Source organism: Lepidothrix coronata, unplaced genomic scaffold, assembly GCF_001604755.1.
Source record: "Lepidothrix coronata isolate B3197 unplaced genomic scaffold, Lepidothrix_coronata-1.0 Scaffold252, whole genome shotgun sequence".
NCBI lineage: Eukaryota > Metazoa > Chordata > Aves > Passeriformes > Pipridae > Lepidothrix > Lepidothrix coronata.
Window position 1 is genome coordinate 676,206 of NW_016690432.1, and position 25,932 is coordinate 702,137.

At 50.1% G+C, this 25,932-nt stretch overlaps 3 protein-coding genes across 5 annotated transcripts; 1 reads left to right on the forward strand and 2 right to left on the reverse strand.

Annotated features, from left to right (window-relative positions):
• Positions 1-5,069: 5,069 nt before the first annotated feature.
• On the reverse strand, positions 5,070-14,438 carry LOC108507354. The gene is made up of 2 exons (XM_017835258.1): positions 14,229-14,438; positions 5,070-8,519 (listed from the first exon to the last, which is right to left on the reverse strand). The coding sequence occupies exon 2, from the start codon at positions 8,507-8,509 to the stop codon at positions 5,888-5,890; it is 2,622 nt and encodes an 873-aa protein (XP_017690747.1). The 5' UTR covers positions 8,510-8,519; positions 14,229-14,438; the 3' UTR covers positions 5,070-5,887.
• On the reverse strand, positions 12,195-14,042 carry LOC108507355. Its single transcript, XM_017835259.1, has one exon. The coding sequence runs from the start codon at positions 13,923-13,925 to the stop codon at positions 12,228-12,230; it is 1,698 nt and encodes a 565-aa protein (XP_017690748.1). The 5' UTR covers positions 13,926-14,042; the 3' UTR covers positions 12,195-12,227.
• Positions 14,046-24,617, forward strand: CD8B (CD8b molecule). Of its 3 annotated transcripts, XM_017835260.1 has the most exons (6): positions 14,046-14,310; positions 17,954-18,231; positions 20,727-21,077; positions 22,939-23,034; positions 23,656-23,745; positions 23,862-24,617. In XM_017835260.1, the coding sequence occupies exons 1-6, from the start codon at positions 14,243-14,245 to the stop codon at positions 23,900-23,902; spliced, it is 924 nt and encodes a 307-aa protein (XP_017690749.1). In that variant the 5' UTR covers positions 14,046-14,242; the 3' UTR covers positions 23,903-24,617. The 3 variants fall into 3 exon arrangements, with proteins under 3 accessions (XP_017690749.1, XP_017690750.1, XP_017690751.1); XM_017835261.1 differs by lacking the exons at positions 23,656-23,745; positions 23,862-24,617 and adding an exon at positions 21,419-21,539 and having other exon boundaries at positions 22,939-22,949; XM_017835262.1 differs by lacking the exon at positions 14,046-14,310 and having other exon boundaries at positions 17,701-18,231.
• The last annotated feature ends 1,315 nt before the right edge of the window (positions 24,618-25,932 follow it).

The following is a 25,932-nucleotide window of genomic DNA, read 5'->3' on the forward strand; positions in this document are numbered from 1 at the left end:
CCTCAGGACTTGCTCTAATAGGTCCATATACTTCTTATGTTGGGGCAATAGTCATCTCTCATGCTTAAAAGAAACATAAAGCAAATCACTCTGCCTTGCTCAGCTTCACCCAGTAATGCTCTCTCTCTCTTGCTTTGCACTCCCAGTGTTGCTGCGACACCAGAAAATTTGTTGCATCTCTGTTTGGACAAATGAGACACTTGGGCAAAGTGGTGTGTGACCACTGAAATGTGAAATTTCTCAGCAGCTTGCCAGGTTTGGCTCTTTTGCCCACTTTTTCGTGTCAATAGAAGTTTTGATGCTGCAGTTTCACACGAGTCCAGATGACGAGACCAGGCCGGATGCACTCAGCTCATGTGGGTTCCTCTCAGGCAGCACCTGGGCTTGCCTTCAGTGACACCTGTGTGTGCACAGAGGTTCCTTTGCCCAGTAGCTCCTGTCAGTGGTGCCGATGATGCAGAGACCTCAGGGCCCCTTGGTAAGGCACCTGTATTGCGTGTAGTGCTCAAACTTGAGTGTCCATCAGCAATTCCTTCACACATGAGCTCCTTCCCTGCTCCACACTGTCATACTCAGGGTGAGGAGAATACCTGGGAAGCTGATGTGAAATCAACACCATGATAGCAGAGCTGTATCCTGCAAAACAACATCAGATTTATATAAAGTCTGGATTTTGGGTGCATTGCTGACATTTTTGTCTGTTCAAGCACTTACAAATCTATGGTATTTTTTGTAAACTCCCAGGATTAGTCTCTTCCCTGCTGAGTTATTCTGTGTCACTCTCTGAGGGCCCCTGTACTCACAGCCTAAGCAAGCAGACAGATTCATTTCCTCAGAAGTGCCCTTAAAATGAGAGGATTTTATGGAAGGGCTTTGCTTTAAGAAAAGTCCCTCTCAAACCAGATGGAGAAGGTGATGCCAGCTGCTTTGCTGACTGCCTTCTGGTTTGTTTACAGCTCTTTTTATTCTTCTCTATTTTTTTTTTCCACCTCAACAAATGCAGCAATCAAACCACACAGGTGCAGGGGTGCTGGGTGCCGACCCCAGTGCTGTGCCTGTGGTGAAGGTGTGGTGTCACCCAGCCTGAGCAGAGCCAGCCCTCTGCCTGCGGTGCAGGGCAAACAGGGGGGCTCACCGGGCACGGGGTATGAACACCAGTGCACTGCTTGCCTTTCATCTTCCCACTCCGTGCTCAAAACAGCGAGAAGCACCAGCTGGTGAAGGAGAGGGGGCAGAGACAACACGCTGGTGTCCATCTCTCCCTCCCCTGTGTGGTTTTATCCACTATCCAATGCTCTTTTTACAGCTTTGTCATCTTTCGTTATGATTTTACTGCTCTGTGTTAGCTCTGGCAAATCACTGGGTTAAGATCATCAATGAGGTTTCTGATCAAGCATGAAGGAAGTGAGGAAAGGCATACCACTGCTGTTGTGGTAAAGCTTTCTTGTTCATTGGTGGGTGTGATGTTAAGGCAAATAAGCATTTATATTTTTCTTTTTCTTTTTTTTAATGATGTTTTACAGATATTCTGATGCCATTTGCTCAGGCAAACATAGACAAGCAGGCATCTTTGTAGCATTACTGCTAATGGAGAGCAAGGATAATGCAAGGGTTTTTAAGGCAGATATTTTCCCCCCATATATCTTCTAGCCTGCACTATTCCAAATAACCTCATGTCTTTCTGTTCTCTTTTCAAGTACCTGTGACTCTCATCCACTGGTGAAGCTGCTGAGAGCAGCTGGAGGAATGAGGGAATTTTGATTGCCCCCTTGCTGTAGAAGGCTTAATTCTTAATGACACTCTTGTTTTAGCTTTGCCAAATTAAACAGTCATCCTAATGATAGATAACTGTCAGAACTGGAAATTTTTTCTGTTGTGTTTTGTGTTTCAGGAAAATGAGTGAACCATAATAATTCCCTGTGCAGGATACAACTTCAGTCATTTCACCACTCCTAAGAGTAAACTAACTCCCTGCTGAGTTATTCATGACCCTTCTGAGCATGGCTGATGTATATCTGATCACTTCCTGAGGCTGCTGTGAGGAATAAATCAAGCAACTCCCTTCATGCTGAGTGCTGGCACATCACAGAATTTTGCTGGGACTTTCTGAAACAGAGAAAAATCAACACAGGCCAAAATCTGTCCCACATCCCAAATGAGCTACCCAGGGTTATAGCTCTCAAACCAGCTCTCCTCACTGTGCCTCTGAGCCCTGATGCTCTTCTTTATTCCTCCTCCTAAACCTCATTTCTTCCATCGTGCCCATACATAATAAACCATTATCAGCCAGGATATAGTCCACTGTGCTTACATTACTGTATAACTCTGTCCCTGGGGCTTTCTCACTCCTGAAGGACAATCTCAAGTGACAGGCATGCTCAACAAGCAAGAAAATTGGCTTTGAGGAAGGTGGAAAGCACCCAGTGGTGGAAGGGGATAAAAGTTAGAGATGGGAAAGAGGGAAAAAAGAGGGGGAAAGAGCAGAAAAAGGAGAGCAATGGCCAAGCTTTGAGTCTAAAGTCAAAGTTTTACACTGGAGAGTGACTTGGGTCAAAATGCTGATGATGGGTTTGAGGAGGCAGGACTGAAAGAGGAATCTGCCCACCTGGCCCTGCCCAAGGAGGTTGAAATGAACCTTGATAGTCTTCAGGGCTTCAGAGGCAGAACCCCTCAAAAAGTTCCAATCTCTACTGAATGTTTATGTGAAAATACAGTGCACATGTACAGGAAATCAAAGTCTGAGCTTTTTCTGAGCAACATGCTCAAATAAAAGCCTAAGCAGGGGAAAAACAGGAGCAAATTCCTTCTGCATTTGATTTGAGCCCATGTGGGATGTTTAGGTTCAGAGTAGCTGTTAGGTCTTTACCCCATGCAGCCATGATCAGATATCTCCTTGTAGCCACTCACCTTTGCTTTGGAGGAAATGGAGACTCTCCATGTCTGCTCAAATGGAGTAAGGACCTGCTGTGGCACATCTATGTGACTGCAGGGCACATTCCAAAGCCAGCAGGATCCTCTCCAGCAGCAGGAAAGGTCTATCAGTGCCTGCAGTCCCACGAGGTATACTCAGAGATAAGCAGATGCTCTGCATGGAGAGCAGGCTCCTTGGGTTAAATTATGTGTTTAATACCTTTTTGTCCCTTGTGGGCTTTTTTTAGACTCTTCAGGGGATCCCAGCAGGTCTGGGGTTCCACCAAGGCTTGTCTTTACATCACTTGTTCCATTTGAGTCAAAACTGTTTTTCAGCAGCACCTTAACCCCTAATTTTTCAGAAATTAATCTGAATTACTGCCACAGGGTCAGACAGTGGGGTGAGTGACCTGTTCACAGCTTAAAGCAGAGCCAGGCTGGGCTAGAGCTGAAACTGCCTCTTTAATCTGCCTAGTTGGAGCCAAGGAAAGCCAGAGCATTGTGGGTGGGTTGGGGGATTCCACAGGCCACAGCTTCCAGGTACTACACAGATAGAGTCCCCCCTGCCCCAGAGCAGAGAGGACAGGGGCAAAACCACCAGGGAATAAATCCAGTTTTGTTGCCCATTTAGTTCAGAAAAGCAGACAAGTTTGGGTAAAATCTTTTCTAGGACCTACTGAAACTGCTGGCAAAGCAGACAAAGCTTCTAGGTTGGGGTCCTGTCCCCAGACTACACCTCGAGTGTGTCACAGCCACAGTCATGCAGCTGCTGCTGTGCAAACAGCCCTCCTTGGTTTGTGGTGATAAACAAATGACAGTAAAGGGGGGGAAACTTCATAATTTTGTAAACTTTCCAAACCCACGTGCACACACGTGTGCCAGCTCTGCAGAGAGCAGCAGCTCGGTGCAGCTGCAGAGGATGCTGCTGCCACATCCAGCAGCTGTGCAGGGGTCTGTGCTCAGCTAAAAACTGTGTGTAGGTGTAGGAACCCCTTCCACTATGGCTACACCATCATCCCAGGGCTAACTCCTGCTGTGCCACACTCTCACGGTGCAAGTTTGGGACTGAAGGGTGGATAATGTGAATTTTCTGTGGTTCCTTTTTCCCCTACAGGCTCCCAAAACAGGTTCAAGGGGTAGAGGCTTTGCATGAAAGGGTAATTATTCACTGGGAAAATAAATCTCATGAAACATGTAAAGTGTTAGCAAGTAAGAAATGTGCTTTAACCAAAATAACTATGTGGTTTTTTGTGAGGCTTTGTGATGAGGAAAATGAAGGGAGAAGCAAAACATAGAGGGGACCAGGCACTGGCCCTTTCCCAGACAGGTGAGGGGGCTGTAGGGAGAGTTCAACCTCCCATCCCAGGGGTGAAGGGGATGTGTTTGAGATTCTTGTGGGTTTAGACAGTGATTTATTTATTCACATTTTTGTGAGCTCGGTTGTAACGTGTGTTTTTAAGGAGAAATTTGTTTAATGAAGTTCTGCATTTCTTTTAAAAACCAATGCTATGTTTCTTTGCACTTGTTGGTGATCATGAAAAGTGGGGTTTTAAACTCATTTATCAGTTTTTAACTAATGGAGAACAGGCTCCTTGGGTTAAATTATGTGTTTGGTACCTTTCTGTCCCAGTGCCTGCTGGATTAAAGGCCTTTATCTATTTATTTCATCCTGGATTGCAAAGGGCATTTTGTCTGTGTAATCCCCCCTCCCGACTTTTGCCCCATTCACAGAGAGAGCAGAACCTCTGAGATGAGATCAAAAACATGGGCTGGAAATTAGGTGGTTAATCTAGTTTTTGAAATTTCCAGTGTTTTAAAATAGTTTGAGACCCCATATGTATATTTTAAGGCTCCCTCTGGATTAAGAGGCAGGGCAGTGATACAAATTGGGAGAGGCATAATGGGGAGAGGGAAGTGGGTTTGTGCACTGGGCTCAGAGCTCCACTCCTCAACCCAAGGGAGGAATCATTGTGTTTCAGTGAATATTCTGCAGACAAAAAGCAAGTGAGGGATGTGGGCCTATAAAGGAGAAATAACCCACACCTTTTCTTTTTACCAGAGTTTCTCTCTACCAGCGTAGCCAAAGCTACAAGCCTGGGCAGTGAGAAGCTGGGAGGCAGCAACTGAACGAACAGACAGACAGACAGACAGACAGTCCATTCTCTAACAGGCAGATTTATTGAGTACATGCACAACTAAGCGAAGCAAAGCGGTGATGTCCAGGCTCCAAAAACAAGATCTCACCAACCCATTGGCCAGACATCTCGGGAGTCTTGGGAATCTGGAGGTAGTTGCTGCAAAGGTCCATGTGGATTCAGCTCCTGTAAGTCCAAGGTGATTACGGGGTCTCCAGTTCTGCTCATCTTTTACCTTCTTTCCAAGTCTTTGAGGCTGGTCACACCCCTGCTGTATTCAATGGGTGCTTTCCCAAGATCAGGTGTTATGCTTTCTTCTCTTTCCTTCCAAAAACACTGTCCTTGGCTTTCTTTTCCCCCGTCTCCTCTGCTTAAGGAGTCTTAAATCACACAAGAGCAGCTTCTTTGCACTAGCATTTGGGAATGAGAGGTTCAAAAACAAGCTACTTATTCTAACTCTTGCACTTTTACTGTGAGGGTGATCAAACAGTGACACAAGTTTGCTCAGAGAGGTTGTGGAGGCTCTGTCTGTGGAGATAATCAAAGCCCAGCTGGACCCAATCCTGGGCAATCTGCTCTAGGTGACCCTGCTTGAGCAGGTGGTTTTGGACTCAAGAGGTCCCTTCCAACCTCAACGATTCTGTGATTCTGATGCCAACTACAGGCTGCTTGGCCTGTCCTCTCCTCGATGGCCCTCTAATAACAGAGGAGACCATCCTTCACATCAAGGTCTGGCATGGCATGTGTCCCCACCGCTCAACGCCTACTGGGTTGCAGCCAACAGCGGAGCTAGAAGTTCTTCTTGGTGGCAAACACAGAGGCCAACCCAGTCTTGCCCTTGACTATTTTAGGATGCGCTTGGCCTCCACTGTTTTCACCTGTTTTCGAATGCAGAGCCTCACCTGCCTCATCCAGTAACAAGTGACTACCATGGCAAAGCACACACTGATTTGCATTAGCAGTATAACTACAATGGGGTGCAGCAGCGCATTGAAAATGCCAGTGGCCGTGGGGGACCAGCCAAAAAAAATTTCCCACCAGTGATGATCTCCCGCCCTCTTAATTCGCTCCATTACCTGTTTTATAACGTTGCCATCATGGTGAACAGTTATTAGGATCTTTTTAGCTTTGGCCTTGGCATTTTCTAGCAGCTGCTGTAAATTTTCATGCTCTAACATTTCTTTTACAAGTGACAAATCCATACCGATGGGGGTGGGGGTTATACTACGATACAAGGTGTAGTTTCTGATTAGCAACTGGCTAGTAAACACAGGTGGTTTATACACAAAATCACAGCCTCTAATAGTAGCTACATTGCAAGCACACATATTTGAGTTGTTAAACACGGTCTGATTATAAGCTTCATTAATTTGCACGTATTTACACATCGTTCTGAAGCACACGCACCCTTTCCCTACGTACACTAGCGCGGTTTTATTACTGCTCTGGGGATTGATCTCAAAATGACACACCCCTTCTTTGGTGTCAAAGCACACGTCACTCGCCTTAAGGGCATCATCTTCGCATATGAATCCCAGCCCCCTTTCCAAAATGCAGGCTTCCAGATCTACCGTCTGCCATTTCCCATCAGACACCCTCGCCCACATGCGGTGGTCCAGGGGGTAGACCACAGACCCGTTTGTGTTAACCCCCAGGGCCACGATGGGGTAAACCTTTTCAATGCGAGCCTCCGCCACAGTGAGGACGTGGGCAATGACTGCGTTGAGGGCCTGGTCATGGGTGAAGTTGACGAGCCTCCACCAGGCTTGGAGCTGCCGCTCCTTCTCTGTGGCCGCATCCCACACGATCTTTCGGATCTCGGTGGGGAGGACACCGTTGTCGCCATCTCTCAGGATACCTGCAACGACACTCTGCACCCACATCTGGGCCTGGATGCAGCTCAGAGCAAGGGAGATGTTACTTTGTTCAATGCCCAGTGCTCGCAACAGCACTTGATGGTCTTTCTCATCTATTTGTTCCCATGTGGGCAACACCTCTGACACGAGCCACTGCCCCATCCCAAGGCTGGTCAGGGATGAATTCAGAGGCCTGAGGAGGCTCTGCATACCCGAGGTGACAGCCTCCAGCTTGTTTGCCAAGACCTCAGCATTCATGCTGTTGAGGACTCCCAACCCAGCACCTCCTCCTCCCAGCACTGTGGCCAGCAGGTCTCTCCTGTCCCGGGTGCCCTGGAGGGAGCGGCTGTGCAGCCACGCCAGCCAGCCCGTGTGGAGGGTGGATAGGAAGGGGGCACAGTGTGGTCTGACAGAGGAAATATTAACAGTGGACAGAGACAACACCACCTTCTTGAGTGACCGGACAGGGCCAGTCAACAGCTCTTGGATGTGATTTTTCTTCACTACATAAGGACCTATTTTGGAAACAAAAGGGCGCAAGACAGCAATGATGGAAAACTCTTTTTTAAATCCTTCAGGGCCTCCTATCCACCACTTTCCTCCGAGCTCATGGGACATTTCTACGTTCAGGTTTCCTTGACACCATACCTGGAGGGTTATGAGCAGGTGTGGACAGCGTCCATAATCCTGATTATACCATGAAGCCTCCATGCCTAATTCAGATCTAGTAAGTGTTTTGTTCTCGCGGAGGCACCTCACTGGAACGACCCACTTGCGGCCATTCGGGTCAGTTACCGTCACAGTGGTGCCATCAATTTGCATCGGATTAGTTACACTTTCTTGGGAGTATTTAATTTCCAGTTTTACCTGGTTGCCAATTTCAACATATGGGGCTGCATGCCAGGCCAAAAAATGGCACTTTGAAATCTTAATGGCAGCAAAGGAGGGTGTCGTGGTGCTGATCTCGAATTTAAAGGACAGCCCCACGCTGTGATCTGCCCAGAGGCAGACCACAAAGACTGGCTGGACCAAAGTAAAGTTGTGCCAGCAGTCCAATTTTTCCACAGCACAGTTTTTTTTCTGATTCTTATTAGTTTTTATTTCAGTTACAGAGATTTGAGTTACTGCTTGGTGAGTAGATGCATTAATTAGCCTGCACCCCACCTTTATTTGCTGTCCCACCCTCCCCAGCAGCTGTGGAAGTCTGTTTGTGCTATCCCAGCTCCACTCATTTTCCAAGTACACCTCTGTCCCATGCATAACCACCGTTGACAAATTTAAGCCCGTGTCAGAATTTAACCCCATGCTTCCTGTATATTTTATGTAAGCTTGAGACCAGGGCCAATTGGTCTCAGCTTTTGTGTACCTCCTAACCCTGTGCTGGGCTGTGACCTGTCTGTCCTGGTGCCTTTCCAAGTGGGAACGAATGACTGTTTGTTCAAGGTGCTGATGGGTTGGTTGGGCACATTGGGTGCTCAGCGCTATGCACATACCAGAAAGCAAAGTAAATCCCGCAATCACAAATTTGAAAGCATTTTCCCCGCAGCAAAAACAGGGCTGGTGATGCCACGAAGTTCGCCCTTCCCGCTGGTCACAATCGCCTTCCATTTTCCTTTATCTGCAAAACATAAGCAAGGAGGGCTCTCCAGCCCCGTTAGTTTCCCTTCCATGCTTTTAATTGTGAAGAATGAAGCCATTTTCCCTGCCTTTTTGTCCCCTTTCTGATTTCTACCTGGTACACGGAGGGGCTGGCCTTGTTCACAACCCTAACGGGCCCCATCCATTGGGGTTCCAGCACCTGGTTCTTCTCTCTAACCCCTCGATACATTACCAGGTCCCCTGTGTTCCACTCCGTGGGGCGCAGCAGCACTCCCAGCTGCTTATCCATCTTGGGGATTTTGGTCTCCTGCACTGAGGCGAGCTGGTGGTACGTGGCTGACACTGTCCTCAGCATGTCCTGGACCCACCTGTCCATCAGCACGCGGGGCTGCAGTTCAGCCGGGGGCTCCCCTCCTTGCCACCAGTGTTCCAGAAGCTTCGGGTCTCTTGCAGGAGGCAATTTTTGGGAAGAAAGTGCTTGAGATGCCATGGCCCCCCGTAACGCCAGCAGGATCAGTGGGAGCTTCTGATCCCAGTCTTTTCTTTGCTGGTTCACGAGCTTCCTCAGTGCTGTCTTCAGTGGCTGATTGGGCCCCTCTGCTAAGGTGGGTTTCTGGAAATGCCCTGTGATGTGAAGCTTTTGCTTGATTCCCAGGGCCTGGCACACCCCTTTTGTGACTTCTCCAATGAAGCGCTGGCCGTGGTCTGAGTCGATCTCCTTTGGGATGCCCCACCATGAGAAAATATGCTCTACCAGGATCTTTGCAGTTGCACTGGCCGTGTTGTTTCGAGCTGGAAATGCTTCCACCCAGTTGGTGAAGTTATCACTGATCACCAGGCAATACTTGTTGCCATGGGCTGTTTGGGGCAGAGGGCCAATAAACTCCATCTGCAACTTGCTCCATGGCCCAGAAATCCTCTGGGGGCCCAGGAGGGCTTTGGCCGTTTTGGCATCGGGATTGTTGGCTGCACATGTCAGGCAGTTGCTGACATACCTCTCCACGTCCTCTCTCATTTCAGGCCACCACCCAACACCCTGCAGCCTCACCATGGTCTTGTCTGTACCCCAGTGCCCCTGCTCATGAGCCAGGGCCACCAGCTCTGTCCGGACAAGTTCAGGCACCACCCAGACTGGGTAGTCCGCCCCCTCCCTCCGCGCCAGGACCAGCCCCGAGACGTCCTTCCACACCTTGCACCCTTTGTATTCCCTGCCCTGTGCTAACTCCCAGAGCCTGGGGTCTTGTGCCTGCAAGCCCACTAGATCCACACTCTCCCAGTGCCTGCTGGGCACCACGGACAGAAGGCCGTTCTCTGCAATCTTGCTGGCCTTCCACATCAGCCCTTCCTTTGCACCTTGCTTGGCTTTGGCATCTGCCTCCTTGTTCCACTTGGCTTCCTCTGTTCCCTTCTTGTGGGCCTTGACCTTAATGATCTGGGCTGGGCAGGCCCTCTGCTCTGCCAGCCTCGCAAGGTACAGCAGCTTTTTGGCATAGGTGACAGGCTTACCATCAGCAGACTGCATGTCCCTCTCCTTCCAGAGCGGCAGCCACTCCAGCACCACACGCACCACCCAGCCCGAGTCTGAGAATATGGCCAGTGGCTGGTCTGCCGGCGTGTTCTCCAGGGCGGCCATCACGGCCACCAGCTCGGCAGCCTGGATGGAGTGCGGCAGGCACTTCCCCTTCACCACCTCCCCTGTGCCCCAGTTGACAGCGGCATAGCCCGTGTAGGGCACCCCTTCCTCGTGGTAGTTGGACCCATCTACGAACCACACAACGTAGCCTCTCTCCTTGGCCTCCTCCAGGCGGAGGTTGCTCTCAAACAGGGGTGCCCGCCGTGGCTTGGGCTCAGTAAGGGGGCCCACCAGCTCCTGCCCATCCCTCTCTCCACTGATTACCACCCTGTAGGCGCCAGGCGAGGGGTCCCCAGGGATCTCCTTGTTGGTCAATGACAATGCCCAGTTGGCCATGGCCATCCTGGGGTACTGCAGGGGACCCTCATCCCTCTTCCCCAACAAGAGGTACGTCACAGGGGTGAGGGAGGTCCTCAGCAGCACTGGGGCTGACCCCACCACGTATTCCCAGTGCTGCAGGGCCCAGGTCAGGGCTAAAACCTCCCTCTCATAGTCAGTGAACTGTTGCTCGACTGGAGTCAGGAGGCGCGAGGCGTGGGCAACAGGGAGCATGTCAGCACTGTGTTGCTGGCCCAGGGAGGCCTGAAGCCCCCTGCCCGTGCAGGCCAGCTGCAGAACATAGGGGCTGTCCCCCTGAGGATGTGCCAGCATGGGGGCTTGTGCCACACTCTCCTTTAAGGTCTTTACTGCCTGGTCCTGCTCTGGCCCCCATTCCCAGGGGGTGTTCTTTTTCAGGAGGTGGCAGAGGGGGGCTGCTTTTTCTGCGTAGCCTTTGATGAACTCACGGCATAGCCTCAGGAGAGACAGAAAGGACCTGAGGGTGGTGGCATCAGATGGTGCCAACATCTTCTGTATTAGCTCAACCCTCTGCTTTTCCAGTGAGCGCCCTTCCTCCCCAAGGGTCACCCCCATGAAGGAGACCTCCTTCCAGCACAGTTGGGCCTTTGTGGGGTTGATCCTGAAGCCCGTCTTCTGGACAGCCTTCAGCACCTCTGCCAGCACCTCCAGGTTCTTCTCCTTGGTCTGGGTGTGGATGAGGACATCACCAGCACAGGACAGCACGCTCTCCTGGTGGTCGAGCTGCTCCCACATCTTCACCACGTGTGCGTGGCAGATGGCAGGGGCATTGTGGAAACCCAGAGGGACTCTGGTGAAAGCAAATTGCCGTCCTTGAAGGGTGAAGGCAAATTTGTGCCAGGACTCAGGGTGCAGGGGGATGGCAAACGATGGGCTGGTCAGGTTGAGCACCGAGAACCACTTGGATCCCTGGGAGATGGCTGCCATGATGGCAGGGTACCTGACCACTGTGGAGGTCTGCAGTGGGGTGACACGGTTCAGGGCACTGAAGTCAACTGTCAGCTTCCACGTTTTCCCATCGGCTTTCTTCAGGGGCCAAACCGGGGCGTTGCAGGTGCTCTGCTGCTCCACCACCACACCCTGGTCCAGCAAGGTTTTGACTGTGTCCCACAAGCTGTCCTCAGCCTCAGCTGGGTACCAGGGCTGAGGCTGAGGAGGAGGATCTGGTCCTTTGACTACCACAGCAGCATCAACCTGCCCACAGTCCAGCTTGCTCCTTGCCCAGACCTGGGGGAACTGCTCCGTGACCCGTTTCACTCGGGGCTCCCACTCAGGGTGGACCAGGAGCTCAGGGGCTTTCACTGACATCACCCTATGGCTTGCCAGGATGACAGGCACATCAATTTGTGGGCAGTGTAGCAGTGCTTGGTTTGCCAAGTCCACCACCACTCCCATCTTTGTCAGTGCAGAGATGGCTAAAATTCCCACCTTTCCCTTTATTTCCATTTTCCCAAATTTTTCAGACCCTTTGGCAGTCCCAATTTCAAAGGGTACAGGCCCTGTGAAGGGCACTGGGGATTTTTGGCCGTCCGGCCCTGTCAGTTCAATAATTTCAGAGGTTTGGAAGATCCCGGCATTGCCGGGGGCCATATTCAGAATTGAATAAGAGGCACCAGTATCAATTAACATCACTTGTCCAAGCACCCCTCCTCCAATAGTTGTATCAACTATCGGACGCCCCCACAAATCGGTCTTAATCGGTGCCACAAAAAGGGGCGACGCAGGTGCCTGGCAGCCCTATTGCTGAGCCTTAGACCCCGGGTCAATCAGGTGGGAGCTGCTGTGTTTTTTGGCCTCATGCAGGGCCAGTTTTTGGAAGAGCTCAGCATCCGGCAAGCCATCAATGTCCTCCTGTTTCTCATATTTTATCAAGCGCTTCCTCAGCTCGGCCCGCCAAGGGTTGGACTTCTGAAACCTCATCCCTTGCTGGTTCTCCTTCCCCAAGCCCCCTTTGCTATCAAGATCTTTTCGGTTGTCTCCTTGCATTTTTCTCATCCCTGCATTTTGGAAAGGCATGGCCGAGGTTTTCCCTTTCTTCCCCCCCACCATGTACCCCGGGAATGCCTGCTTTTGCAGCTCAAAATTCTGGGTCAGGATCTGCTCCAGCTCTGACAGTGGCTTTTTGGCTGCGTCCCCACCAGCGATCACCCGCAGTGGGGGTGTCAGCCCCACCACCAGTGGCTCCTTGAATTCAGGCCTGTCAAAATCGAGGGGGGAGTCCTTTGATCCAGGCAGCCCAGCCATCTGGTAGAGCATCTTCTTACGGTTAACGTAGGCATCTGGCCGCTCCTCGGGGTTCTGCTTCTCCTGGTGGAAGAGTACTAAGGGGTTGACCTCTGGGAAGAACACCTTCAGCACAGCCAGCTGGACGTCCCTGATATCCTGGACATTGCCCATCTGCACATCCCCTGGCAGTGCCGCGAAATCATCTGGTTTCATGCACTTTCTCACAACATCTATCAGGTCACTCACGAAGTTGCCACTCTGGCACTTGGGCAGACGTTGGACCCTGGACAGCCAGTTGATGGCTGTCTCCTTTGACAGTGGCCCCAGCATCTTCCCCACTGTCTTGAGCTGCTCAGGGGTAAACCAGAGCACAGCCCTATTGGTGTCTATTGGCTGGAGTGGGATGTGACTGACTGGCTCATCGTGGGGGGTCTTTTTGTCTTTGGAAGCCTCTGCCTCCCCTGCTTGCAGCTGGCACACCTCCTCCCGCAGAGGAGCATAAGGGGATGGCCTGGTGGGGCTGTTGGCACCCCACACATCATCCTCATAATCATAGTGGGGTGGGTGCGTGTCCAGGGAGTCCTCCCCCTCCCCATTCCCGGCCTGGCTCCTCTTGCCCTTGATGGCAGCCACAATGCCCCTCGACACCCCCAGCTCTGCTTCCAGCTCCTGGATCTTGGCATGGCATACCTTGTGATCAGGGCCAGTGCCCCGGTCCCGATGGACGTCCTGCAGGACCGCCCGCACCGCGCTCTGCGCGTCGTGGGTCTCCCCAATCCACCTGCCAACCTCCTTCTTCAGCTCCTCCGTTTTCAGCTTCTCATACCCCAGCTTGTTTTCCAGCCGGGTGATCTCTACAGCACTCCGCAGAGAATCCCCACACAAACCCTGCACCTCAGCCCGCAGGTTGTCCACCTGAATTTTGAGTTCGGCCTTGTCCTGCTCCAAGGTCTGCACATTCTCAAGAGCCTCCTTCAGCAATCTAGACAACTCCCTGCCCACCATCAACAAACCCTGCAAAGCCGCTCGCTTCTTGCACTTGTTTGTGGGTTTGGGCTTTTTGTTCTCCTCCGACCAGCTCTCCCACTGCTGGCAGAGCTGCTGGTATGCCTCTGGGCCCTGGAAGGACCCCGGGGACCAAATTGCGGGGAGACACTTCTGGAGCACAAACTGCTCCAGCTTCCAGGCGCTAACGATGTCGGTCATCATGGTTGAAGGGCACGAGATCTGAGACGGCTCTGTCTCAGGGCAAAGCTACCATAACACCAGCGCCGCCGGCCCACCCTCGGAGCAAGGCTGCGACCCCGCGACCCGCCCCTCCGAAAAGCCCCCCGGGGAGACGCCGAACCCGGGAGCGAGGGAAGGGGAAGGTGGGGAAGGTGGGAAAGAGTGGCTGCGGCCGAGCCGGCAGCTGCCGCGACCCAGCAGCTCCCGGGAAGGGGACGGGGAAGGGATGCGGGAGCGGGAGAAGCAAAGCAGAGACAGAGTAAGACCCCAGTAATAAGATCTCACCAATCCTTGGCTGAATGTCCTGGCAGTCCCGGGAAGCTGAAGACGGTCGCTGCAGAGTTCCAGCAGATTTGGCACCTTTAAGGTAAAGGTGGTCACGACGTCTCAGCCCAGTGATTTTTATAGCCATGGCAGGTCGTTATTTTGGGATGATAACACCTATGTTTAGTTCCTCGGTGGCTTTTCCTCCTCCACGTGCTGCCTTCCCAAGGACACTTCCCTTGTCTTTCCTTATCCTCTTCAACACTGATTAGGAAACTGAAATCAAACAGCAGCACCTGCTCTGCCCCTTATCTATTTGGGGGGGTCCAGGATTAGTCACCACTCGCCCATGCTAACTTCTGCTTGCACCAAGTGTCCTGAAGAGGGAGAGCTGGAGCCTGTACTCTCAGCGTCCATTCTCCCAAATCCCCCCATGGCCCCCTCATTTGCTGCACACCCCGTTAGCAACTGGGATTTGGGGGGGAGATCACACATGGAGCTCAAACCTGACACCTCTAACACACACAGTCCCTCCAAACCACCCCCCAAGCACAGAACTGTTTGCCAGGGGGGGTTGAAATGTCAGGAAAATTTACACAGTTCATCATCTAGATCCATTTTGGCATCTGGTCTTTAAAAGCAGCATTTTTCCATGCTACATCCCAGCTCATCATACACTGACATGTACCTTAAGGGTAACCCCATGACATGTCAGGAGCCTCAGCTGTGATATTGCATCAGCTGAATTACAGCTGTAAATCTGCACCTGCAAAGGCCTCCCAGCCTCATCCTACAAACCACATCTTAGCTTGGAGCAGTTTAGAAAATTTGACCCACTTGTTTTGTTTTGAATTTTTTTTTTTTCCTGCTGTTACACTAAGGAAAAGATTAGGGAGGGTCCTGTACAGGGCCAGGAGTTGGACTTGGTGATCCCTGTAGGTCCCTTCCAACTCGACATATTCTGTGATTCTGTAATTCTGTGATCTGACTCAGTGAAAATGCTATCATTTTCATCACTGCTTTTACCCCTAATGAAATTCTCCAGGAGCTACACCCTTCCCTGGAATAAAACCATTTCAAAAAATTAAAAATGGAAAAAAATGTTCACATGTGGCTGCTTGAATCCTAGGGAGTTTCTGTCCTGCACTTCATTATCCCCAGCAGGCCCTTATTCCTAGGTACTGCCCAGCTGGACCATGTTGGACCAGACTTGGGGCTGAGCAACCTTCCCTGACCCCAAAAGTCAGCCCTTGCAGCCCCAGAAGCACATAGAGAATGCATTTTCCCCCTATTTTTCTTGCAGCTGTTTTCTCTGGCCTTAAATTTACAGCCCAGCTGCAGTTACCTCTGCTGTAACAAGGGAGTTTAACAGAGATGAAACTCCAGCCAGGTCCTGCTTCTTGACTGTAAACCCTGTTTTTCTACCCCAATGCTTTGCTCCAGCCCCGCAAAACAAACACTTTGCTGCAGGAAACTCATCACAGGGAGTAAAGAGAGAGTAAAAAATGTAACAAAGCTGGTGAAAGCACCAGGAGTGAGTGTCAGCCTGGTGAGGTGGGCAGGATGCAGGCTGGGGAAAAGAAGAGGGGCTCTTTCCCACTGGGATGGGTCCACAGGGAATTGGCTGGGCTGGGGACAGGGATGGTTGTCTTTAATGTCAAAAAAAGGATAGAATTCCCTAGAAATTGTGCAAAAGCACCAAAATTCAGTGATCCCCCCCACCTTGGCCCAGCCGTTAGCCAAACACTCGTGATTAGGAGCCACTGTACCCCCCGCAAGGTCACCAACAAATCTTGCTTGTGTGTACAGATCAGATCAACTTACACCCTTCTTTCCTCCCCTACTTTCTTCCCAGGACAGCAGCCCCAAACAATGTGGGGATGTTGTAAACAGCAGGTGTCTCCTGCACGTTCCCACAGCACTTTGATTTTTGTTAGCGATGTGCTGCCAGACAAAAGCATCCCTCCTTCAAAATGTTTTCTTGTAAGAGTGATACCCAGTCCTGAGAACAGTCAGTGAACATCTTCACTGCACATAAACAACAGCTTCAAAAAAAATTAAACTTAATCCCTGTTCCAGTACACACTCTATGCTTTTACATTGCACATATTCCTTTTTCTTTCCATAGGTAAAATTGCTGCAGGGAAGCATCTTTTACCATCTTTCCATAGGTAAAAGTAGTGCAAGGAAGCTGCTATAATGTCTTGGGGAATCACCCCAGTGTAATATCCCCATGTTCAAGGTTGTTGTGGTGACAAAAGCCCCCTCTTGGACAAACTCTTGTCCTGGCCAGGAAGCCTGAAGATGCTCCAGATGAAAGTGAGAAAAGAGGGACACAGCCATTGCTGGGACACAGCAAGGGACACAGCCAGGGACACAGCAAGGGACACAGCAAGGGACACAGCCAGGGATATTGGGCTCATTTCACTGACTTCACCGCAGAAATGAAGGCAAAATTCACTTGCAGTGGCATTTCTTATATTAAGTACTCCCTGTCTTCCACCCCCCACAAAAAAAGAGGTGTATCACCCCATTCTGGGGAGGCCCCAATTTGGGAGTGATGTGAAACAAAAGGGGACAGATGAGCAGGAGGTGAGGAAGAGAGAGGCAAGTGTTGCTGCATCCCATATCAGGGGCTCAGCTCTGAAAACAAGAGCTTAAAAGCACTGAAATAGGTTTGAAAACGCTAAAATTACTTTCTCCTGACAGGAAAGAGTTAAGGAACAATTCAGCCCACCCTAAATTTTAACAGCTGAGCACTTTGTGGCAAGGCTTTTGCAGTTAGCAACCATCTTCGAGCAGGAAATTAATTTAAACAGAAAAGGGGAGAGGATGTGTTACATCAGCATGGAAAAATGTAGTACAAAATGGACCAACAACTAACAGTGTACAAGACGCAATATAATTTCTTGTATTCTTCCGCCAGCTCAACCCTAGGGGAAATTTCTCAGTGCCCCCATGTGAGACTCCCCTTGCTGAGGAGATGCTGGGGTGTTGTAAGGACCACAAGTATCTGCACAAGAGGGACATAAAACTGAACCTCACTTGGCAGCGAAGAAGGCAGTAAATAAATAAAAATAATAAATAGTTTACATTTTTTTTCCTGATCATGGAAATATTGAAGGCTACTGACACCCCTTTAATTTCACATCGTGTATTTCCCTCTTTGAATCCTAAACCCCAAACGCTTCAAACATCTTCCTCACAAGGACATTTCAAAGCCACTCTGATATTTTATCATTTGAATGATAAAATGATGAAATTCTGCATATTTCAGAGCGCTGTCACAGCTACCAAAGCAGCACATGCCACGGGGTGGGGAGCCCCAGCAGAGTTTCCTTATTTTTGTGGTTTTTCAGCCACAAATTTGTTTGAGGTTTCTTGCTCTTGACTTCAAAGTTTTCTGTGATGCCTCACGTCTCTGCTTTATGGCGGGTTGGTCTGGTGTTCAGCATTTTCCAGAGAAAAACACCTCATGCTAAAAATTTTGCTGAAGAAAACAACCCTGCGGATCAACCTCCATCTTTTCCTTATTTTAAATGCTTTTTGATTACAACAGAGAGAAAAAAACAGCCAAAATTCATCCTTCCCTGATTTTATCTTTAATGCCAAGCTCCTACATTAGTCACTTTTTAATCGCATGGAAGTAGATTAAACGAAGGAAGAATAACTGGATGGTGAAATATGAAGAAATCATAAATAAAAATCAATGAGTTTTCTTTTTTTTTTTTTTAATATTCCTGGAGGGGATTTGAGGGTAACCTGTGCAGTGCTGGACGTGGGGCTCAGCGTGGAAGAAGCTGCCGTGCTGAGGCTCCAGGTGCTGCCTTGGCAGATGCTCTTTGGCAGCCGTTGGTGAGACATGTGTGGCGGGACGGGGAAGAACTTCCTGAGGTGAAGCCATCCCTTCCAGCAGGAGGTGACCGTGGGTGGAGAAGGGGACCTGGCACAAACCCCTCCGTCACTGACTCCACCACCATGGCCCGGCTGTGGCTCCATCTCTGCATCTGCCTCCAGATCCCAGGTAAGAAGGACACGTCTCTTAAGAGTTGAGGGCACCTAAAATCGTGGTGGAGCCTCTCCTCCACCCTACTCCAGCACGTGGGATGTGTTGCACAGCATCTGGATGATGGAAGTTTAAACATACAGGCATAGTATAGATCTACAGGATATTATTACCTATCGCCGCATAATTTTGGATCGTGTCATTAATAACATGCTTTAGCTTTTGGTCAGCCCTGAATTGGTCAGGCAGTGGGACTAGATGGTCACTGTAGGTCCTTTCCAGCTGAAATAGTCTGTTCTATTCTATTCTATATTCTATTCAGAGCTCAATACATAATGGTATAGACCCCGCAGAGTTTGTTTTTACTGCACCCTCAGTGCAGATGGACTGTAGGAAGCTGCTGATGGAGAAGTTAAAGTAGCACCTGTCTATGCTGCCTGTGTAGCACGAAGGCAATAAACATCCCATAAAATTTGCTTCTAAATCATCCAAAGACTGAGTATTTCCCAAGGGCCACAGCTGGAACTGGTGCGTTATAAAACCGTGCCTTACAGGCAGTAATATCCTATAGATATGTACGGTGAGGAGCTCGCTGAAAAAGCCTCAATAAATGAGAGTTTGCTCTGCACACATAAAGGGAAAAGAGACCATTTTTAAGGTGCTACAAGCTGGTATGGCCAACCATGTGCAATCACCATGATTCCCTGTGGTCCCCCACCAGGAAAGGGAACAGGGAGGTTTTGGAGGGTGAAGGTATGACTGAGGATGGGCTTTTCTGCTCTGGATTCATCCCAGCTCACCCCACTGGAGCTTGACCACTTGTCCACTGAGCTGAGATTTTCCAGTATCCCTTCTCATCCTTTATGACTCATCTAACAGTCTCTCCAACAGCTCAAGGAGAAGCTTTTCATGAAGAGTTAAGTTTCCCAGACAGAAAGAGTTAAGTTGCCAGCCAGACCTCAGGGCAGCCAAGGAGAGCCTGAAGCCCCCACGCCCCATGGCCACACACATTTCACCCCCTTAAAAACCACATGGGTTTGCCAGAGCAAAGTTTGTGAGAATTGCACTCTAAAACCTGAAAATTTTGTATTTTAATGATAAGGAGACATTGATATTGTCACAGAGCCAGAGAATGTGGTGAAGTGCTGCAGCTGCCGTGCAACGCCTGAATTTCAGCACTGCCATATCAGGGCTCTGCAGTGATGGGATCATCAGTGTGGGGACAGAGGAAGGCTCTGGACTTGTGTCAGTCACCAGAGCCCTCTCCTCTGCCTGTCCCATTGGGAATATGGGGGACATCAGGGCCTTGTGTCACAGTGATGGCTTCTGGCGTTTATGCATCATGCCAACCCATTCCTACACCACTGGGTTTGCAGGACTGCATGAGGATGCAACAGCTACTGTAAGCAGATTTGGGATTTTGAAGGAAAAGGGACATTTTAAGGTAAAAAAAAAAAAGACAAGAAACATGTATTGTTGAGGTTTTTGCACAGCTTTAAAACACGCCTGGGAAACAGACGGGGGAAGCAAGACCGTCCTTATCTTCAGAGGGCTGTTTTTCACTCGGTCTCAGAGTATCTAGAGGTTTGAAGGACTGTTTGCTGAACAGAAAGGATCACAAGTTACCTGTTATCCTTCTCACAAGGACACATCCTCACTCACACACAGACACCGCTCACATCTGCCTGGGCCAAACACAACTTAGATAATTTCCAACAGAAGCTGCAAAGCCCAAACAGGGAGATGTGATACCAAACCAAAGCTTTGAACCCCACGGCTACCCCTCACTCCCTCTCCTTTCCCAACGTCTCAAAATTCCTGTAAAAATAACATTGTCTGAAAGCTAATGTAAAATTGACACATTTTGAGATGTTTTGCACATTTTTTGGTCTTTCTTCTGCACCTGAGATGTTTATCAGCATTGCATCTGTTAGAAGAAAAACCTGGAAAATAAGTTAAGAGGCTCAAAAAAAAAATAAATTATTCTTTATTAAAAAGAAGGGGGACAGAAGAAGGGCATCCACAGGAGTAGCTAGGGATGCCCTTCCCTGCACATACAGCCCCGAGGACACTCTCAAAACCATCCCTCCATCCCTTTACCTGCCACTGACCCTCCTCCTTAGATGATTGTTTGCAGGGCAAACTCTGTAACTAGGCTTGACCCAAAAAAAGCTGCTGAACCCCAAAAGGCCTCTGAGGAAATATGGGAGCATCCTGGTAAAGCTGCTCCTGTTTCTCCCTTGTGTGATCCCCTGATCTGGGACTACTTGATTTTATTAAGCCCATAAAGAAAATTTGTACTTAGCATGGAAGAAAAATAACTAAACCCTGAGATTAGGCCTGAGATTAGAGCATGGTGCTAATAACAGCCAGGTTGTGGGTTTGATCCCTGTATGGGCCTTTCAGTTAAGAGTTGGACTAGATGATCCCTGTGGATCCCTTCCAACACAGAACATTCTGCGATTCTATGAAAAGAAAATAATAATTGTGTATATCTGTCTCTTTTTTCTTAGGCTTCTGTAGAAACCTACTGCTATCCCAAACTCCAGAGCACATTTTAGCCCAAACTAACAATAAAACAGAAATCCTCTGTGAGCTGAAGAAGGAGCACACCGGGCTGTACTGGTACCGCTGGAGCCAGGAGAGGCAAATCTTTGAGTTCCTGGTATTTTCCAACGTATTGGGCAAAACCACATATGGTGCAAACATCAGCCAGAACAAGTTTAGTGTCCATAGGGCGAGTGTCCACAACTCCTACAGCCTGCACATCAGCCACCTCCATGCCTTGGACAATGGCATCTATTACTGCTCCGTCTCCCAGTCCTCCCAACTCTTCCTGGGCAGTGGGACACAGCTCAGTGTGGGTAAGCATCACCCCCAGGGTTCCAAAGTATGCCACGAGCAGCCTGCGATGAGGTCCCTGGGTAAGGGGGGGATGAGGGTTGGAAGACTCTTCTCAATTTTGACGTGCAAGGTTGGGGCTCTGGGGTTTCTCTGAAGAGATCTATGAGACTGGATAGAGCAGAAAATACAGAAACGTTTTGGCCAGCTGCATGCAATAGTCCCTTTGCCATCAGCAGCTGCTCTGCTGTGGCCATGCCCTGAGCACTACATCGGTCCTAGTGGTTTAGGATTTCCATGAGAAGACCCTCAGCCCCTGATATTGCCATGCCATGTGTATTTCTCATCCCCTGCTGCATTTCAGATGAGAGGCTGGATGTGTGCCCTGCTCAGCTCCCAGGTCCTTCCATGCCATGGGTTCTTCCTTACCCTCCCTTCCAGTGACAACACTGAGGCCAGAGGACATCACTCCTCACATCTCTGGGGTGGGTCTGACGGCAGCTTTCAAGCCCATCCTTCACATAAAGAACTGAAATGGGATTTCTTCCTCAAAGCTCCCAACCCGCTATCTCTGGGGGGCTCCAACCAGAAATCAGAGCTGTCTGCAGGTGGCAACTGGGGAAGAAATGCTTTACAGGCATCTGGGTCATACAGAAGCGCTTTTCAGACCATTTTCCCCTTGACCAGAGAGCAGGAGTTGATGTAGAAAAACTAATGTATTTGAAGTAGGATTTAGTCCCTTTTTTGCAGACTTTTAGGGAGACAAATAACTTGTTTAACCAAGATATAAATAACTTATTTAACCAAAATGCAGCTATACTTCTGACCCTAAAGCAGCCCCAGTGTCCCAATTTTTCTGGGTTGTTTTTTGCAAATATCCCCTGCACCTTGAGATGCCCAAGAAATCCCTTTTGGATTCTTGCTGGCTTCGAGAAAAGCTGGTTTAAGATAAAGGAGAACTGTTTTTTATCAACTGGGCACATATCTCTGTGCAAAGCATGAAAAACAGTCTTGAAATTCAGCTTGATCAAGGACACTCCAATTAAAAACTGGAAAACAGCAGGTGTTCTGGGAGGATTCAGGCTTTGCTGGATGTTTTCCTCTTTTCCTTTTAGTACTCATGATAAAACAAATTGTCTTTAAGTTCCTTTTCTTTAAGCCTATTATAGTGTAAAGGAGCAGTTGTGCAGATAAATCCCGGGCCCCTGATGTCTCATCTTTCCATGTAAAAGAACTGTAGTTTCCGTAGGAATTTCCATCCCTGATAGAAGCACAAAAAAATAGTTTTGAATCACCTAAAATTCTGAATAATTGTGGTTTGAGCAGTCAGGCATAAAGCTATTTAAATACATTACTGGGATATTTTCCTGGCCAACTTTACTGAGAGATGAATGTGCTCCATTGTAATTCAGATACACCATAATAAGTCCTGCCCTCATTTTATCAGGAAAAAAATTCCCATTTTGAACAACGAACAAGATTATAGCAATCTGAATAAGGAAAAGACCCAGGGATCCCTTAAAACCTCCCAGTACTACTGAAATCTCCTGCTACCCATGATTTTGTGCAATGCTGGTGAGATGGTGCGTGGCAGTAAATGCAGCTCAAAGAAGCTGGATTTTTTTTCTCTGCCTTAGCCTTCTGCCCTTCTTTTCCTAGTTTGTTGGTTTTTTTAACACCTTTACAAGCTCTTTGTAACTTCTGTGGCCACCAAGAGGCTCAGGTCAAGCTCCCATCCCCTCTGGGTGACACGGCCCTTTGTGGGGGTCGCTGGAGGGGACTAGCTTTAAGGGCCAAAATTTCCAGCCCTTCTTGCCTCCTGTTTGGGATCTCTGCTGCACTCAGTGCCACACCAACCATCCTTTTCTTCTCTTTATCCCCCAGTTGATGTTTTGCCTCTGCCTTCAAAGACCACTCAGGCACCAGTCTCCAAAAAGCCCGTACGGTGCATAACCAAATGCAAAGCTGCCAGCGAGAAAGGTATGGCACGGGGTTGGCTCAGACTGCCTTGCAAGAGGGGTTTGCTGAGCTCCCGGGGGTCCCCAGGGTCCAGAAGGAGTTTGTCCTGGGGTGGGGGCAACCACAATGTCAGTCTGCAGGGGTGGGTGTCAGGGTGCACCTGGACCCACTGCTTTGGATGGAGCTGACCTCTGCCTTTAGGAGGGATTTCCTGGGATATACACGGGTTTAGGGGCCAGGATGTATTTCAGTTTAGGTTATCATGAGCTCAGAGGTTAGCTCCCTGCAATGCCTTCTTTACTGTGAGGGTGATTGACCACTGGAACAGAGTGCCCAGAAGGGTTGTGGAGTCTCCCTCACTGGAAATATTCAGAAGCCCTCTGGATACAGTCCTGGGCCATGTGCTCTAGGATGACCCTGCTTGAGCAGGGAGGTTGGGCCAATGACCCACTGTGGTGTCTTCCAACCTTACCCATCCTGTGATTCTGTGATGCATCTTTCAAAGAATATCTCATGTGCTCACATCTCTACCCCTCCTCTGAAGGCCTGCCTTGCTTTTCTCCCTTTCCCACCCCACACTCCATCCCCCAAAGCTGCCAGGGCAGGATGGTACCAGGTTCTGAGTCCCCTCCTACTCTCCAGGTCCCTGCAGCCCCCTGATCTGGATCCCTCTGGCTGCTGGTGCCCTGCTCCTCCTCCTGACCCTGATCTCCATCGCCCACCGTCTCCACCGTAAGCATCCTGCCAGCCCTGGGGGAAGATGAGGGGTGTCAGGCCCTGGGACAGCCCAGGAATGGGATGGGGAACACGGAGGGGTGCTGGGACTGATGGGCACTGGCTCTCCCCAGGTCTGCGGCGAAGGCTGTGGCTTCGCATCCACCGGCAGTAAATCCCAGCGGCTCCCCCTGCCTCGAATGGACAGGGAGAAGCTACAGACCCTCCCCTGCACGATGCTGAGCCTGGACACGACCCAGAAAGAACATTACAGGGGACAGACGTGGGCTTGTACTACAAAAGAGACATTTCTTTCCTGCAACAGACCATGACTTTAACATTTTCATCGGCACAACGTCTGGTGAAAGGACCAGTCTGGATTCTTCAGCATCCTGAGCACTTTTCACAGGGGACTGAGAAGGGCAAATGTCATAACTGGGTCTGCACAGGGGGAAGGGGGCTGCTGTACCAAAGGGATTCAGATGGGCTGGGAAGGTACTGTGAGCTTTTGGGTTGCTCCCGCTAATGCCGATTGATAAGACTTTGGTAACGAACTCTTTGAGAGCAACCGGCAGGGATGGGGCGGGGGCAGGACCCTGCATAGATTGTAAAGACCCTGTGCAGGAATGTTCAATAGCAAAAGTGAATATATCACTCTGCCATTTTGCTCTGGTGTCTTGTGGCCCTGCTTGGTGAGAGACGTGGTTGCGCAGCAAGAAAGGAACCATGGCCTCTGCCCAAGAACGAGTTAAAGCAGCTCCAGGGGGTAGCAGATCAGGGAGGGTGTTTTCTCCCATGGGAGACTGCAAACAGCCGAGAGTGGGAGAGGAGAGCCAGACAAAGCCATGCACACAAGGCCAAACACCTGGCACAGCCTGAAGGTCGACACCACCTGTGAGAGCAAACAGAGGCAGCCAGGGGCTGGCCCTGAGCCCAGGCACTGACCCTGAGCCCAGGCACTGACCCTGAGCCCAGGCACTGACCCTGAGCCCAGCAACACGGCACAGCCATCAGGAACTGCCCCGAGTGATGTCTGTGTGTGCTGAGCCCCGAGCAATATCCATCTGTGCTGACCCCCAGCCCTGCTGAGCCCTGAGTCCGTGTGTGCTGAGTCCTGAACAGCACCCGTGTGTGCTGAGCCCAAGCAGTGCCCACATGTGCTGAGTCCTGAGTGATGCCAGAATCAGGGGAGGTCGCCCCAGGGATGTTAGCAAGGCTCAGCTGCTACCTAGGGCTCCAAGGCGGATGTGGGGCTGGAAATTTGGCATCTTTCTGAGCACAGGCAGTGGGCACTTCCTCTCAGCTGCACCCCAGCCCCACATCTGCTCAAACACAGGCACCAGCAGAAGGCTGTGTCAGCTACACAGTGAGGGCAAGGGGAAGGTGGTCCAGACACCTCCTGTCCCCAGTGTGGGTGGGAAGGCCAGCAGCTAATTTTAGTGTTGGAGAAGCAGCAGGAATCTCCTGTCCTGCATGTTGCATGTGTCCTTACAGCTGCCCACAAGCCAAGGGCTGGTGTGACTCTAGAGTGCCCAGGGCTGGGGCTGACACAGTCTCGGGACAAGCTTGTGGGTGTAAAGCATCACAGTGGAAGAGCAGCATCCTCTACCCTCCCACCCAGGCACCTGGAGCTGCCACTTTCCGCTTTAATCATGATTTTGCTGGATAGCTTGGTCTCAAGCCTGGCTGTGGATGCTTGCCCCACATGATGCAGCAATAAAGCCAGCAGTGGACCATGATGAGCCAGCTTTCCCAGGCTGTGACACTCACCCAAGCTCTCAGACCACCCAGATGATGGACACAGGGGACATCAGCCCCAGACCCCATCCCACCACAGATGCTGCAGGGAGGGGGCTCTGAGCATCTCTGATTCCAGTACATCAGAGTTTGTCCTCTGTGAGAGCTCAGATGAACTAAACCCATCATTTCCTACCCTGAAAGTAGTGCACAGAGCTTCGTCCCAGCAGCAGATGGTTTTTCTGATACGTATTTTTTACAAGAGAGCTGTAAGAAAACCCCTTTGAAACTTCCCACGGGCAAAGGTTTATTCTTTCAAAAACAGGGTTTTTCCCTCTGCCTGCAGCTGCTTTTGAAATCTCAGTTCTGTTTCCCACGCTTGAGGTGTCCTGACCCTTATGTCTATACCTTCCTCAGCTCTCCCACCTCTCAGCCAGCACAGGAGATGGCCTCCCATGGCCAAGCAGT